The sequence below is a fragment of the Ruditapes philippinarum genome, unplaced genomic scaffold (assembly GCF_026571515.1).
Source record: "Ruditapes philippinarum isolate M1 unplaced genomic scaffold, ASM2657151v2 ctg575_1_1_1_1, whole genome shotgun sequence".
Taxonomy (NCBI): domain Eukaryota; kingdom Metazoa; phylum Mollusca; class Bivalvia; order Venerida; family Veneridae; genus Ruditapes; species Ruditapes philippinarum.
Genome location: NW_026857358.1, coordinates 405,104 through 421,751, shown reverse-complemented (window position 1 = coordinate 421,751; position 16,648 = coordinate 405,104). Strand labels below are relative to the sequence as shown.

General features: G+C 32.8%; 2 protein-coding genes across 13 annotated transcripts in view; both read left to right on the top strand.

Annotated features, from left to right (window-relative positions):
* The window catches only part of LOC132749496 (uncharacterized), a 55,905-nt gene extending 44,167 nt beyond the window's left edge, over positions 1 to 11,738 (top strand). The window contains exons 17-21 of the mRNA XM_060739261.1: positions 2,579 to 4,910; positions 8,995 to 9,310; positions 10,464 to 10,552; positions 11,035 to 11,129; positions 11,532 to 11,738. Coding sequence (XP_060595244.1) covers positions 2,579 to 2,651 — 73 coding nt within the window. The 3' untranslated portion in view covers positions 2,652 to 4,910; positions 8,995 to 9,310; positions 10,464 to 10,552; positions 11,035 to 11,129; positions 11,532 to 11,738. The remainder of the gene's footprint in view (positions 1 to 2,578; positions 4,911 to 8,994; positions 9,311 to 10,463; positions 10,553 to 11,034; positions 11,130 to 11,531) is intronic.
* Positions 11,739 to 12,392: 654 nt separating this feature from the next.
* LOC132749493 (loricrin-like) lies at positions 12,393 to 16,228 on the top strand. Of its 12 annotated transcripts, none has more exons than XM_060739257.1 (5): positions 12,393 to 14,259; positions 14,555 to 14,608; positions 14,981 to 15,043; positions 15,236 to 15,283; positions 15,320 to 16,228. In XM_060739257.1, exons 1-5 carry the CDS (start codon positions 12,648 to 12,650, stop codon positions 15,673 to 15,675), a joined length of 2,133 nt encoding a protein of 710 aa, XP_060595240.1. In that variant the 5' UTR covers positions 12,393 to 12,647; the 3' UTR covers positions 15,676 to 16,228. The 12 variants fall into 12 exon arrangements, with proteins under 12 accessions (XP_060595240.1, XP_060595243.1, XP_060595242.1 ...); XM_060739260.1 differs by having other exon boundaries at positions 15,212 to 15,259; positions 15,344 to 16,228; XM_060739259.1 differs by having other exon boundaries at positions 15,212 to 15,283; positions 15,344 to 16,228.
* The last annotated feature ends 420 nt before the right edge of the window (positions 16,229 to 16,648 follow it).

Here is a 16,648-nt window from a genome sequence, read left to right as displayed (position 1 = left end):
TATTGATACATTAAAGGCCCTATAAACAACAATTTAAATTGCAACTCTCATATCATGAAAATCTGTTTTGTTTCATTTGAATCATTTTTATTTGGTTCATTTCAATTACAATAGTTACATACAAACACATGATTAGAAAAGTTATTATATCTTTATTTCAAACATTTTATAACATAAATAAAGCCCTTAACTTGAGGAATTTGTGATATGAATTTGGAGCAATCCATTTAAATTTTATGGGATTACATGAACAAGATACAAAACTTGTGCTGGAAGATTGAACAGTCAGACTGTACAGAAGTGCAGTCTAGCCTGGCTCTTTACTGTTGATATTGGTTTATCATTGTCAGCAGATGTGCAGTCTAGCCTGGCACTTTACTGTCAGCAGATGTGCAGTCTAGCCTGGCACTTTACTGTTGGTAATGGTTTATCATTGTCAGCAGATGTGCAGTCTAGCCTGGCACTTTACTGTCAGCAGATGTGCAGTCTAGCCTGGCACTTTACTGTTGGTAATGGTTTATCATTGTCAGCAGATGTGCAGACTAGCCTGGCACTTTACTGTTGGTAATGGTTTATCAGTTTAGCATTGTCAGCAGATGTGCAGTTTAGCCTGGCATTTTACTGTTGGTAATGGTTTATAATTGTCAGCAGATGTGCAGTCTAGCCTGGCACTTTACTGTTGGTAATGGTTTATCATTGTCAGCAGATGTGCAGGCTAGCCTGGCACTTTACTGTTGGTAATGGTTTATCATTGTCAGCAGATGTGCAGGCTAGCCTGGCACTTTACTGTTGGTAATGGTTTATCATTGTCAGCATAGCCTGGCACTTTACTGTTGGTAATGGTTTATAATTGTCAGCAGATGTGCAAGCTAGCCAGGCACTTTACTGTTGGTAATGGTTTATCATTGTCAGCAGATGTGCAGGCTAGCCTGGCACTTTACTGTTGGTAATGGTTTATCATTGTCAGCAGATGTGCAGTCTAGCCTGGCACTTTACTGTTGGTAATGGTTTATCATTGTCAGCAGATGTGCAGTCTAGCCTGGCACTTTACTGTTGGTAATGGTTTATCATTGTCAGCAGATGTGCAGTCTAGCCTGGCACTTTACTGTTGGTAATGGTTTATCATTGTCAGCATTTTCATTGTGACAAACAAACATTTGGTATTGGCACATTCAGGTCATTAAGTAAATTTTGATTTCATAAAAGTATTTTTTTTTAATTTCCTTGTTTACATGTCAGACAAAATAAAATTCTTGATGAATTACCAGTGTTCACACAATAAAGTTTTGTTAAGCCCACTAATAATGAATTTAGAGCTCTGTGGTTTTCCTTTTTCAGATTAAAGCTACATCATTTGTTGATGACTTTTGAAAAAAATAAATTATGTTCATGCAGTGCATCCCTAGTTATTGTGCTGAAATTGTGGAAAAGGACTTATGTGAAAATGTTTTTTGTTAAATTAATTCACTTACAAAAGTTAAGCAACTGACATGTCAATCTTATATGAAACACTGTTCATGTTTGATGAAACCCAGCTGTATATTTGCAACATAAATCAGTAATTTTGGCAACTGATGCTTAGAATAATTTAAAGATTTAGGTACATAACTTGTGTGCAAATTTCATGTCATTGGCTCATTTCTTTTTTTCTGTAATAATTATTTTAAATTGTGCGGAATTACCCAAAAATGTGTAAATGCTTTTTACTTGAATCTGGCATAGAATCACACAAAAAATTATGACCTCACTGTAAGATCCAACATCAAGAAATTAGGCCCATCAGCAGCTTTATTGTACTTTATTGTATTTAATAATTCAATTAATAAATGTTAATAGCATTAGAAATTTAACTTGAATATTTTAAAAACTAACAATTTACTTTCTTTCTGTGTTTAATTTGTTAACAGTTATTCTCATACAAAATTTAATCTTGATAGATTTAATTATGTGATCATTGTCATTTATTCTAAGATCTTAGTATTTAAAATGTTTCGCTTAAAAAGTTGCTAAAAAAAGAGTTAAACACATCTATCTTGCTCCTTTGTTTTATATAAATGCATATTTAAAAAAAAATGTTTTTATTTCACCAGAGCTGAATTTTTTTATAATAAAGCTGTGTTTGTGCCAAATGTGATTATGTTAAAGTAGTTATTTCTACTGGTGCTTAGTCATTTAATTCAAATGCACAGAAATTTTGTTGTCATACATTATTAAAATGTGTGAATATTTTTCCCAATGAAGAACAACTTGTGATTTAGCTGTTACAAAATAATACAACATGAGAGACATGTCTAAATGGTTTATCATGAATTAAGTATGCAAAAAAACATGTTAAAATAAGATCTTGTACAGTATGGCTAGGCAATTGCTGTATCAGATCATATAAAATATTTTAAAAAGATGATATTCACTAGATTTACATTGCTGGGTGACTTTGATGAGGTTTTTACTGACATGATTTTCCTTGAAACACTTTTATACATGTACGGTATAAAAGTGTTCAATATTAATATTAATATAAAATGCAAAATAAGTTGAACAGAAACATTTGTTAATAATTATATTTGTTATTTTACAGTGATGATGTTATCAATGTACAGCAGTGTTATACAGAAAGCCTTCAACTCAAACCAACTCACCTCTGGTGCTGACCTTGACCTTTAGGGGTAACCATAGCAACCAACTTTACAGGCAGCAATATACCATTCCAGCCATTACTTGTGTTTTCTTATTTTTTCAAAGAGAATGGGAATGATTCTATGAACAACATGGATTGTATGTGTAGAGAACAGCTGTGAAATACAGTAACTGTACAGTACAAAAAAATTGGTATAATATTTTATTAAGTTATGTTTTATCTTTGATATTGATAAAATTGCTTGAATGTTTAGGTGATATATCTTGAGTGATAACTTATCAAATTCCGTCCAGTTCTTCATTTTATAATGTGCTCTTTTTAAATTTTATTGTATATCTATTTTTTTTGTCTGTAGGCTATATATTTGTTTACATATAATGTTGGTATATTATAAATTGAAATTTTGAAGAGCTGTTATATATTTACAGTGATTAAACTATATAACCTCATGCCAAGACCATTTTATAATAATTCTGTATAGATTAAAGGAACAGTTCCAGTTTCCTTCTAAGTTCACAATTATGCTGGGAAAAAAGCTAATTTAACAAGTTTATTTTACAAGTTTCAACATTTGGCTCATGTTTCAAACCTACTTTAACTGAGTGGCCGTTTGGCGGAGAAGTTAACGTGTTGGACTAAAAATTTAAGGATCGTTGGTCCAATGGGTTCAAACCTGTCAGGGGCAAGCTGTTGTTTCTGTGAGCAAGAAACTTTACACTCATTGCTTAGTACTGGTTGGTTCCAGGAACATATTTGAGAGTGTTTCAATAAGCTTATAGCTTCTACCACAATCAAACTAAAATAAATTAGTTTAAACCAACTAAACATATTTTAACTGATATGAAGCCTTGATTTAATAAGTTCTAGATTGAAGTGTTATATGATTTGAAGTTAGAAATATTTGTTTATGATGACTATAAGTGATGATTGACAGATATTGTTATACATGAAGGACAGGAATGAGGTCATACATCTTGTAGTTTTTGATCTGACTTGACAGATAACATTGTTGTTTGATGTTAAAGGTAATTGACAGCTTATTTATGGCTTTATCAAACACCTGTTCTCCTTTTGTGTTTTTTAAGACTGCAAATATATATTTCTTACATTTTGATTATTTGAAGCAGATTTTCTAATGGGGTTTAATAGTTACATTTGCTTGATTAGATTTTAGAAAAAGGAAACATTCTATATTTTAGAAAAAGGAAACATTCTATATATGCATAGATTTGTCTTATTCACACATTGACATTTAATATTCAATATTAATTTGTTGAATGATATAGAAGTTTAAAATCATTGATTTATATGCTTTTGGTTCTGAAAGTATTTGGGCTATTTTTTTACATGGAATCAGTGCCAAAGCAGTTGACATTTTTTCACCTAAAAGTAATTTATTCCATGTTTTTTATTTATTTGATTTAGAAATTTTTACTTTATCTATTTATTTTTAGTAGATTATTTAAGATTTTAGAATTAGAATTTGAGATTTTTAGAGTTTTTATTTATAAATTGTAGAAATTTGTTACTTGTTGTTGTTGTTTTTCCCCGTCCACAAAAAGCACATGTGATCCTCTATTACTTCACATTAATGTCTGTGATATCTTGTATGAAATTTTTAGTGTTTTTTTTTTTTCATAATGTTATATAATATTGGTGTAATTTGTTGTTGCTGACAATTTTATAAATCTAATGAGGAAAAAAAACAAGCATACAAAATTACAGTTTACTGCATGCTTAAGTAGATCAATGTTATTCATGTATATTCTCGTACATTTTTATCAAGTTTCCCCAAGTCTTCTTTATTGCAATTAAATTAATGGGGTTATAGGTAACATGATAATTTTACATCACTAAATTAGTGAAAAAGTAAGAAAAGGGCTTTGGTTGTTCAAAAGTACAACAGTGTTTTAGTTAAAGATCCTGTTTTTTGTAATTAAGGTTGTTACCATACTTAAGTTAAATCTTATATAAGTATATAATTATGTTTTACAAACAATATGTACTGCAAATATTTGCGCTCATTATAATTATGTAATCATTAAAATATATGCATACATTTCTTATTGAAAAATTTGACTTAGACTTTATAGAAAATAAATTTTTAATTACCTCCCTTTTTTAATATGAAATGTAAATTCGGTAATATCTTTACAAGTAATACTTTTTGGAACTTACAATATTGATAAATCTCCATTTAAGCATTATATTTATTATATAAAACCATAAAAAATTGAGTTACAGGATCTTTGGATAAATTAAGGCATGTTTTGTAAATATAAAGAAATCTACCAAAATTTGTTTGAAGATTTTTAAAAAAAAAATTTAACTTAAGATTTTTAAATCTTTTTAAAGACTTAAAACATAACTACATGTAATGGAAAATATAACAGGAAGTTTGAGTAACTGCTATATTTTAATATATGTCTTAATTCAAAATAGGAAATCAAAATTTTAACCAGTATATTTATACATGTGTATTAACTGGGCGATTTGTTTTGTTACATTGTAATACTTATTTTGAGTGATGAGTGAATTATTTCCTTGTTACATTACATGTATTAATGGTTGTTATTATTATTATTGATAACTTTACAATTAGATCATAAAACCACAAATAATTTCTTTTAGGCCAAACAATTGTAGTGTTAGTTACTTATCCTTTTTTCCAGTCATTAATATTTTCATGTTTTCGTTAATTTTATGTGAAAGTATGATGGACTACTGGCAAACCATTGGGTTTTTTTTTATAGCAAAATTGTTTCTTATATTTGACAAGATTATATTAAGTAAAGAAAAATATTGAATGAATTTAAGCCATATAGAGACAATTTTATTTGACAGAAAGCTTTGCATTTTTTGAATTTAAAAGTGGTTATTTAAGCATATTTTTCTTTGTTTACTGTAAGTGTTTTTTTAACAATAATAAAACATAGATGTTTGCTCAATTATTTTGCCTTAAAAAGTTTTACCACTCATAATTATTTATTGAAATATTCAGGTCAATCCTCAGGTGAACACTGGTACATGTTTGCTCTGCCTTATACAGAAATCGTGACTTGAATAATGATAACATAGTTACACATGCTCATGTGATACAATTCATTTTGCTTGTTTACATGTATTTAAACACAATGCATCTAGATTGTGTGTACATACATGTATATTCACTAGTTTCATGTTGCTGTGATATTCACTAGACATGCTAATGTGATATTCACTGGACATGTTGTGATATTCATATGGCATGTTGCTGTGATATTCACTGGACATGCTAATGTGATATTCACTGGACATGTTGTGATATTCATATGGCACATTGCTGTGATATTCACTGAGCATGCTAATGTGGTATTCACTGGACATGTTGTGATATTCACATGGCATGTGATATTATTTTGGCATATGGCTGTGCTATTCACTGAAAATGGTTTGTGATATTCAGTGAATGTTGCCATATGTTATTTCTAATATTTATGTGATTGTTCATTTAATGCTGATGAACTGAGCTACCATTATCTTTTTACCACCTTTCACTTTGTTTCTCTTATATTTTGATTGAAAAATCACATAATGCCATAGGAACAAAATATTATTTTTTTAATTTTACTTTGTTTGCTAGTTATACATCAGTTAAGCCATTTTGGTAAATTGATCAATGTTCCATTAACCCTTGTTCTTGATTAGACTTTTTCACCAGTATAGAGCCAAGCCAACCTGAACATGCAGGCAGTCACACCAACTTCTATGCTGTTGGTAGCTTGACTTTTATATATTTTTGTTTAAATGAAAACCCTTATAATTTAGTCCCATATTTAAAGCAGGACAAGTCCATTTAAGAAATTCTCAGTTGGTATGTGATCCATGGTGGAAAAAAATGAATTTATTGGATCTTGTTAACATTGGTATAACATCATTTTTTATTTCTTTTGTTTTAGTATATACTATCTATAGAAAGCTGTCATTGTTGACAAGACCAGTGTTGTGATAATTGTCAACATTCTCATGTATGTTTTGTAATTGGCTAATATAAAATGCTTTTAATGTCATCTTGAATTTATATGAACATGTAGATTATACAAAAATATAAAGAAAAATGTTTTAAGATGCATGAATCAATAATGTGTTTTCTGTGTGTGTTTTAAATGTTTCAATGAGTGTACTATTTTACAATTACTGTATATTTTACAGATAATGTCCACTTATAAATATATATAACATACTGTGTGACTCGTGCACTGTTGATGAGAATATTATGGTTTGATAAGAAATAAACATTGTTTTTTTTTCTCTGTAAAAGTAGGCCTAGATTCTGGACCAGATTGACTTGCTTGTGTTAATATAACAGTATATCTAGCTTGCAAACATGTTATTAACTTGTTTATAGAGTATTATTTTTTTCTTATTGCAACTATACACATTAGGAAATAAATTGTTTGATTAAAATGTATTGTTATTTATTTATGCAATGATTCTTTCTATTTCTTACTTCTAAACTTAAAAGACCAAGTAGGCTGTACAGATTAGGCTTTAGGTTGCTTCAGTCACTTATATACTATTATTTACACAACAAAAACATGTGATAACACTCCTACAGTTATTTATTTACACGTATACATATATTTGTTAATGTAACAAAATTGACACAGTATTTTTTAGCATTTTATGGATAAGCTTTACAAGTTTAATCAAAAGAAAATAATAAAAAACAAAAATGAGTTAACATTACTAAGAAAGGCTAAATATAACATCAAAGATAATTTATAAGGGCGGTGACTTTAATCGATTCATGAAAGAAAGAAATAGTTACTAAATGCGCTAATGATCAACTGGGTTACTGATAGTATCGGTAACCCAGTTATCAACACTGTCAATTAATTATTTGTCAGACTATCTCTCCTATATAAGGGGCCGAAATGTCGGGTCAACTAGAAAAAAAGAGATCTAGAAATCTTAATATCGCAAGGTTTGAAATGTCAAGGTGTCTAAGTTCCTTTACTTGCATTTACACCGAAATAAGTTGACCTGACTACCATCAGTGGCTTACGTTACATTCAGTACAGCACTGTAATTTTTTTAATGTCCATTTTATATCAAGAAAAAACTTCTTGCTAATATATTTGTAAGACTATCTCTTCTATGTGTTTTATATACCATCTTTTATCAAAATGGGCAAGTACTCTAAATATTGTTTATTATTGGGGAAATTGAAATATATATGGAAGTTAGTTTTAAATGCAAGCTTAAAGTGTATATAGTCATATAGATATCTGCTGCATATAGTTGACAAAATAAGTATATGAATTTTGAAAAAGAAAAATTCCAAAATATCTTTATAAATGAAATATATTTTCATTTTTAAAATCGAATGTCTCCTGCACGAAATTGTTGCCAAACAACTGAAAGCCTATTTCAAATAACAACATATTATTTTGTTCATTTTATTCTGTTTACGTTCAAAATTCATGTGTTTAATATTTAACCAAAACATACTATGTTATATTTCTTTCGATAATCAGTCATAAGATTTTGGAAACGTCATGCTTTTAGCGTTGATAAATTTTATAAAAAATAGTTTATATACCCTTTAAATACCTTCCATAAGCATCATGAATGAAAGTATTTTTTTTATAAAAAAAAAGGGGGCGTATCATAAAAAAGCCGAGAAAGATGGAGTAATGTTAATGTTAAATTGATATCTTTTTGAAATCCTAAACAAGATTTATATAAATAAATGCTAAGTCCGTTTAAAATGATAAACGCTGAAAAGAGCACGTTTAAGTAGTTATCAATAAAGTTAAATATCGATCACTCCAGTGTCAACTTGTCAAGACGATTCAGCACACTTTAAATACAAAGTTATTTGTTACAATTTAAAACATTTTTAAGAAGATTACGCCACGCCTTTAATAATTTATGTCCTTCAAGGTATGCCAAAGTTTTGTCCGGAAAAAAATAAAATGCGTGCATTCAACGAATTGACGTCATTTCTGCGACACCCGGTATGACCGTAGGTGGCGTCGAGTGCGGTTTGTTCACACTGGATATCACGGCAATTTAGAACTTGACCAGGTACTCGCTGTTTAACCTGTACGCCCTGTATAACTTTAAACAAACAAATCAATCAGAAATGATCAGTGGTGTCTATGTAATTAGTTTTTGATGATAACAAGAGCTGACCACTGCATGACAATAATCATAAAATGTAATATTAATGTCAAAAAGCGAGGTATTTAACATTTTAACCCCACAAATAACGTAAACAACTTATCAGTATATATAAGTGTTCCACATGTAATGTGATCATAAGTTATTGATAACTCTAAATGTTAATCTGTTATTGTTTTCTTTGAAAGGATTCTAGTGCAAAAATATAATGAAGTCGGTTTTGAGTTTGAGTCTATTTTTCGCCTGTGTTTTACAAACCATTGCTCAGAACTTCCCTGTATTTATTGGACGTAACACACCACCAGTGCCACAACCAGTGTACAACGTTCAGGGACAATTTGGAAACTCAAACCCGGTACAGCCGCCAATACCGACCAACCATGGCATGTCATTAGGTCAACAAAGAGGTCCTATGCAACAACAGAGTGAGCCATGGGCACCAGGTGAGCCGGAGTGGTTCTTTCAGGGTCGTCCACAACAATGGCTGAACTCATGCCAAAGGCGGTATGTATAAATATTTTGTAAACGTATTCATGTAATTTTAGTTTTTTTTACGAGTCGGCAAAAATCAATCTTAGATATAACACATGCTTTATTTATACATGTATACTAGTAATTATATATATACTATATAATTATATACTTAAATATGTTATAGTTTTCTTGATCATGTTGACCGCGCAACATTCTTAATTAAAATATCTTCACCTGAACCTGTCGAAAGATCTATTTCACATTATTTTTCAATTTTCTGCAGAAATTTCGCACATGAACGCGAAACTGTTTTTTGTACATGTTTAAACATTTTATATAAACTCGATTGTGATGGAATCTCGAGGCTTTTAAGAAACCTAGTCTGGTGCCATACCAGGAAACATGGTCGCGAACCCAGTATTGCTCGAACCCACGATCCCCTTAGCCACTAGGCCACCGCTCGTGTTTATAAATTCGAAATTGATTAAATTCCGCAATTAACCTCTATGAAAGTAATACTCAGTAAAAAAACATCAATCTTTTCATTCTTAAAACGAATAAAAATATGAAAATAAAGAATTTGGTCATGCATTAAGAGAAAAAATAAAACAATGTCCCCTTCGTTTAATACTTTACAATGAAATGTTTATCTTCATTAAGATAATTACTTCGACATAAAATATAGATAATAAATCATATTAGCGGTAATAAACATTTACACGATAGACTGTACAGGCATGTCCTCGAATAACCTAATTGTTTAAACAATGCATTCCATATACTTTGTAACCGTTTTGGTTTTCATTGTACATTATATTATAATTTGAATTTTAGCATTGAGTTCATTATATAGAGGATATTTGTTAAGTTCAGTGTAAGATCGGAATATATTTCACCGAGTGAGCACCAAAAGGTATATTTCACGAGTGGCGCCGAGTGAAATGTGGACTTATGGTGTTCACGAGGTGAAATATATTTCGATCTTACACTAAACTTAAGTTGGTTTCAAGTTCTGTGTACGCTGGTATTTCACTGAAACAACGTAAGGGGCTTAAATTCAAAACAGTGAAGTTATCAAATTGATAATTTCACTTTTTCAAACAGTGAAATTATCAGTTTTAATTCATTGATATATTTCTTTAAACCTTCGAAAAGCATGTAATAAATTGTTCTTTTATTACAGAGGTTGTTCAGAAGTTGGCACTCACTGTGTGCTGTGGGGAGGCTTATGTCCCGGCTCTGTTAGACGAGTCCCATGTAGATGTCAAAGAGGTAACGAAACTAATGAATTTAAAACATATCTAAACTATATGTTGATTGATCTTTGTTGTTCATTTTAATGGTTCCCATGTTTTTACACACATTCATTGAGACGCTCCTTATGCTCTTATGACATATATGGTTGCACCGTTTGTTGTGTGTACTAATATTTATGTCTTTTTGTACTTACCATTTTTGTACTTACCAGACAAAATACACGTATTACATAAATATAGCATAGAAATATGCTGTCTGAAGTATGCACGGTTATAATTATGTCATTTAATTAATTAATTAATTAATTAATAATTAATTAATTTATTTATTAATATAGAATTTTGATGGCTTGTAAGTTTGAATCCCGTGATCAAAATTACCCACCCACACTTGAGTTTCTGTTTACGCATACGAAATATTCACATCACATCACCTTTGAAATTTCTGTCATAACAACTTTCAATACATTTCTTTAAAAGATTATCACTGTTTTTTAGGTTGTAGAGTCGACACACATTTTATTCCATTTGGACAGACACGTGTAATGGACAGATGTAATAATATTTGCACGTGTAACTCGAGAGAGGGAGTGGTACGTTCATTTTTAGATTTAAATATGATTGCATATATGTTTCATGTATAATGCTTCCAGTACATTCTTTTAAAATCCCAGCCCTAGAAAAGTGTCGCAAGATTTTGTATACATATTTTGTTCAAATTCGCTTCAAATCATATTCTAACAGAGATGCTGACCCTAAAATACATTCTTCCGGGAAATAACATGCAGTTTTAAGCGGATTAATTTGTCACCGATTAATTTTGTCTGGATTAAAAACAACAAAACTTTGCTTATCTGTTTATATACATTGTGTTTCCGACAATAAGTACCGACTGTCATATATAATTATGTTGATTTTACGGCGACAGTTCTTTATAAATATAAGAGAAGAAAGCTTTTTTATTTTAATTTATTTAATTTTTATTTGTATTTTAGGCCAGGTGCACAACAAGGCGTTGTTGAATGAGAAGCTATATATGAGATCGATGTGAATTCCACATAATATTTGTTTCTTGGACTGATTATTTGCTGGCCAATGATATCGGACGATAAACAATCATTATTTCTATACATAGTGTTATAATAATGTATTTAAGTGAATAAAATAATGTATTTAAGTAAATAAAATATTCAAAAAAAAAACCACTCTCTTTCCTCTTTTATATGTGCACATATGTTCACAATTATGAAATGGTTTTAAAACACCAAACCTATTTGAATTGTGAGTTTCAATTTTTGATTCTACAAGCATGTCAGATTCCACGCACGCGGCCGAAATGTTAACAATTTAACTGAAACTGATACGAGTACAAGATAACATAAATAGAATAACATAATATAACAATGGTGCAATTATATATATAAAAAAAAGAAATAAATCGTCAAAATATGGTAACTTCTCTGCATAACTTACGGAAATATTTATCAGTTTTATTAATGATTTACTTATAAATAAAATACAAAATACAAAAAGGGAAGGGCATGTACAGTATTATTTACATAAAGCACAACTTCCTTTCGCGTAATTATACAACTGCTGGTTCTGCTTGCATAGACATCTGTTGACATTAGTTGTAATATTATTGTCATGATTATTGTTTTAATTACGTTATTTCATCTCGTCTCCATACTAATAATAATTTTAGCGTCATGCGACGCGCATATATTTGTCAATTAGTTTACATGTTGGCTGACCCTAACTGCCATGTAACATGATTGGTTAATTGACCGTGCGCGGCTAATTATGGATCTGTAAATGATTAAAGGTAAAAAGGTTTTGTAGTTTTTGTTTCTGTCATAGGCCTACAGGTGATTGATGCAACGTAAAACCGTGCTTACCTTAGCTTTACGTCATTAACGGTTAAGTAAATTGATACGTATAAAATCTAAACGTTGTTACAAACGATCAGTGTTTAACGGAAACGGAGTGAGGGAAAGTTACCGGACATAAAAGAATACTCTGGAGAGTTTAAGAAAAATTTAATCCAAGTAAGGAAAAGGAAAAATATTTCGTAAAGTTAAAAGGCATTTAAATCAAGATCTGGAAAGACAATGAAAAAAACTTCCGTTTCCGTATTTTTCGTGTTAATAGGACTTGTGTGGGGTCAGGGGTTAGATCAACCCGCTAGCGATGGTTTTGTTACAGATCCAATAGGTCCCACAGATCCACCGTTATCATTAGAAGCCGCGGCTAGTATACCAGGTTTAGACACTGTCATGGAAAATCTGAGTTCGAGTTTAGGTGGTGGAAGCGTAGATACTGGTGGATTCGTTCCGGCTACCATTGAATTAACCCCAGTTGTTGACACGCATTTACCATCGGCAAGTGCATCAAGTTCAAAGAGCAGTGTTCCTGATCTCAATAGTATCCTCAGTGGAGGATCATCTAGCAGTTCTCCAGATAGTTCATCGAGCCAAGGAAGCCAAAGTGGATCAATGCTTGGTGACTCTTCACGGAGTGGAGGAGCGATGAGGGATAGTGGTGCGGTGCGAAGAGGGGGTGCGATGCGAGGTAGTGGAGGTTTATCGAGAGGTGGAGGTATTGGTGGTTCTGGTGATTTTATGAGTATGGGTGGTATTGGTATGCCTGCTGGTAGAGATACAAGAAGGGGCAGTGGCAGATCAGACAGACGAGAGTCTACTGGAATGGGAGGCAGACGAGACCCATTAAGCATGGATCCAATGCGAATAGATATTGGAGGTGAGGGAATGGGAATGGAAGGTGACATCAGAATGGGTATGTCAGACAGACGTGATTCCATGGGAATGGGTGGAATGCGTCCCGACAGAAGCATGGATTTTATGGGAATGGGTGGAATGCGTATGGATCCAATGGGAATGGGGCGTAGAGATCCTATGAATATAGGTATGGGTAGTCCCAGGGATTCTACTGGACTTGAAAGAATGGGAACTGGACCTGACCCACGAGTAAGCGATAATGGGCGACGTGGTCGTATGGGTAGCCGGGGATCTGATTTAGACAGACGTACATTGGGTGGAACTGGTACAGATAGAAGATCAGGTTCTAGAGATATGCGCATGGATTTGTCCGCAGCAGGATCACGTGATGGCTTTCGGGCATCAAGCGAAGCAGGAAGAACTGACAGAAGAAGTGGCGGCAGAATAGATGCTCGCCGTGGACCAACAGGTCCAATGCCAGTAGGTTTCATGCCAGGTATGGGATTCGACCCTCGTATGGGTGGACCACGAATGATGGACGGATCAATAGGAGTACCTATGAGTGGTATGGGTATGCCAATGGGCGGTTTGCCAATGCCAATGGGTGGCATGGGAGCATCAATGGGTGGTAGTGCAATGCCAATGGGTGGTAGTGCAATGTCAATGGGCGGTATGCCAATGGGTGGACGTGGAACATCCATGGGAGGTTTGCCAATGAGTGGAGGCGCAACAACTATGGGTGTTATGCCTATGAGTGGGGGTTTTCCTATGGGAGGAATGGGTGGCGGTAACAGGACTGGTTCTACTGGAATTGCAATGGATCCTCGATTTGCTTCTTCAATGATGCCAGGATCTGTGGACCCAAGAATGGCGCGATTTGCTGCCATTGGTGGAATGCCTGGTGGTATGCCATCCGGTATGATGTCTTCTGGTGGTTTCATGCCTTCGGGGACATTTAGTAGCGGAATGCCGGGGACAGGAATGAGTGAGTATGAGCTGTTTCAAGTACATATGTATAAGCTGTTTCAATTGTTTCTTTGCTGTAAATCATAATTTTCTGTCTAATGAGCCGATAAATATTTCATGATTCATGGTAATTGTAGTATTTCCGGAACGATAACAGAAATATATATTATTGTCGGTTCCATACTATTGTGTCGATTTTAACTTCGTTCATTCCAAAGACATGCAATTTCAAATATGTGGAATCTAAAAGAGCATTAAACACAACTATAATAGAATATATATATTGTCTAATGTCCTAATAATATCATTTGCAGTTGTGCCAATGGGCTCTTTTCCATTTGGAATGCCAGGCGGATTCATGGATTCGGGTGAGTAAACTGCAAATCTTTTGTACATTTGTTAACATGTCAGTGTTTCTTTTTTCAACGTTTTAATAAGGTGGATTTATTACAATTAGTATTGGCCTTTAGCGCCGTTTTAATCCAAAAGATCCAGGTTTAATATTATCATGATCTTAGAATTTGATACAGTACTGTATACTGAGATATTGTAATTAAGCTAACTATTAATAAACATGTTGAAGCTTAATCAATTACATGTGTATATAGTAAAAGTACTTTTTATGATAATATGATTCCTTAGAAATGTTAGTAATCTAATATTCTGGACAATGTTTATTAATAATATATATAATTATATGCTGTTATTTTCTCTATGTATATCATCTTTTTTTTCCAAAGTACCAATGAGTGGAGCAATGATGCCTTCAGGAATGGCTAGTGGCATACCCAGCGGTATGTCAGGTGGTATGCCAAGTGGTATGCCAAGTGGTATGTCAGGTGGTATGTCAGGTGGTATGCCAAGTGGTATGCCAAGTGGTATGTCAGGTGGTATGCCAAGTGGTATGCCAAGTGGTATGTCAGGTGGTATGTCAGGTGGTATGCCAAGTGGTATGCCACGTGGTATGTCAGGTGGTATGCCACGTGGTATGTCAGGTGGTATGCCAAGTGGTATGTCAGGTGGTATGCCAAGTGGTATGTCAGGTGGTATGTCAGGTGGTATGCCAAGTGGTATGTCAGGTGGTATGCCAAGTGGTATGTCAGGTGGTATGCCATTTGGGGGTTTCGTTTCTGGTTTGCCAGCACGTGGTGGTATGGGACCAACTATGGGACCATCTATGAGAGATTCTATGATGGGACCAATGGGTAGCGGTCCAATGAGCAGTGAATCTTCAGGACGATCATTGGGCGTTGATTCCATGGGTAGATCATCTAGTATGGTAGGCATGGGCGGGGAAACCATGGGTAGACGAAGTCCGAACGGTAGGGAGTCATTCAGTAGTGGACCAATGGGCTTAGATAGCTTGATGGGTGGTGGAGCTATGAGAAGTGGTGATATGATGCGTGGCAGGATGTCAGCACGTGGGATGATGTAAAAAGAAAACCTTGTCTAAACATAGACATTACGCATAATGACGAAGAAATACGGCAGCGTGTGGAGGCCATTTATGCAAGAAAATCCATAAATATTCATGTTATTTTTATGTTGTTTTACCCAGTAAAATATTTTGTATTTTCTCTATTTCACATTGTAATGGTTATTTGTATTAAAATACTTCCGTAATTATTCATTTCTCACCTGTCATGTGCAATATGCACGAATATTTCGAGATAAAAATGTTTTGGATTGAACTGAACTAATTAAAAATCAGTATCTCCTGTCGCTATCTTGTTTTTCAGCTTTGTACATTTGCTGTGTATGTTAACGTGTTATATTTGCTTCTATTTATTTCTTTTCGACGGTTTTATATTAAAACTAATATGCAGAGTGACACAAAAAATTCGATATTGTAAATCGAGCACCACCCTGTACTTTGCACTGAGATTTGTTTTTTTGTGAATGTCTCCGTTGAATATGTGATGTGAATTGTGAAGATGGATTGTTAGTCCTGACGGTTGTAGAGATAAATAAATTTTGTTTTAAAGTAATCAATTACCTTGATTTGTCATTGCCACGTGGTAAAATCACGTGGTGTAAAAGATCAAAAAAATATATAATGATTTGCGACTTTAGTGTCATTAATAATGTGACGTACATTATGTCATTCATTATGTGATGTGAATACGCCTATAAATAACGGTAAATTAATAAAACAAATTGAAATTTAGAAGAGTTGTAATATAGCAAATATGAAGAAGTTAAAAGAGCAAAGCTCTGCTTTTTACGGAAACACCATAATTCAACGCCTTTTACCAAAAATCATGGAAACTTTGCTTGTAAATATTGATGTTTGCAAAAGTAAAATTAACAAAAAAAAACAAGATTGCATTTGAGAAAAATGCCATGCCACCGCATTAATACAACACTAAGCCTTGTACCTTCAGACAATAAGATTTTTTGATTTTTTT

Excerpts from the sequence above, each read along its gene's own strand:
- LOC132749493 (XM_060739248.1), top strand. The coding sequence starts at position 12,648 with ATGAAAAAAACTTCCGTTTCCGTATTTTTCGTGTTAATAGGACTTGTG. Across the intron at positions 14,260-14,554 it reads AATGCCGGGGACAGGAATGA|TTGTGCCAATGGGCTCTTTT; the intron begins GTGAGTATGAGC and ends TATCATTTGCAG. Across the intron at positions 15,140-15,283 it reads TATGTCAGGTGGTATGCCAA|GTGGTATGTCAGGTGGTATG; the intron begins GTGGTATGCCAA and ends GTGGTATGTCAG.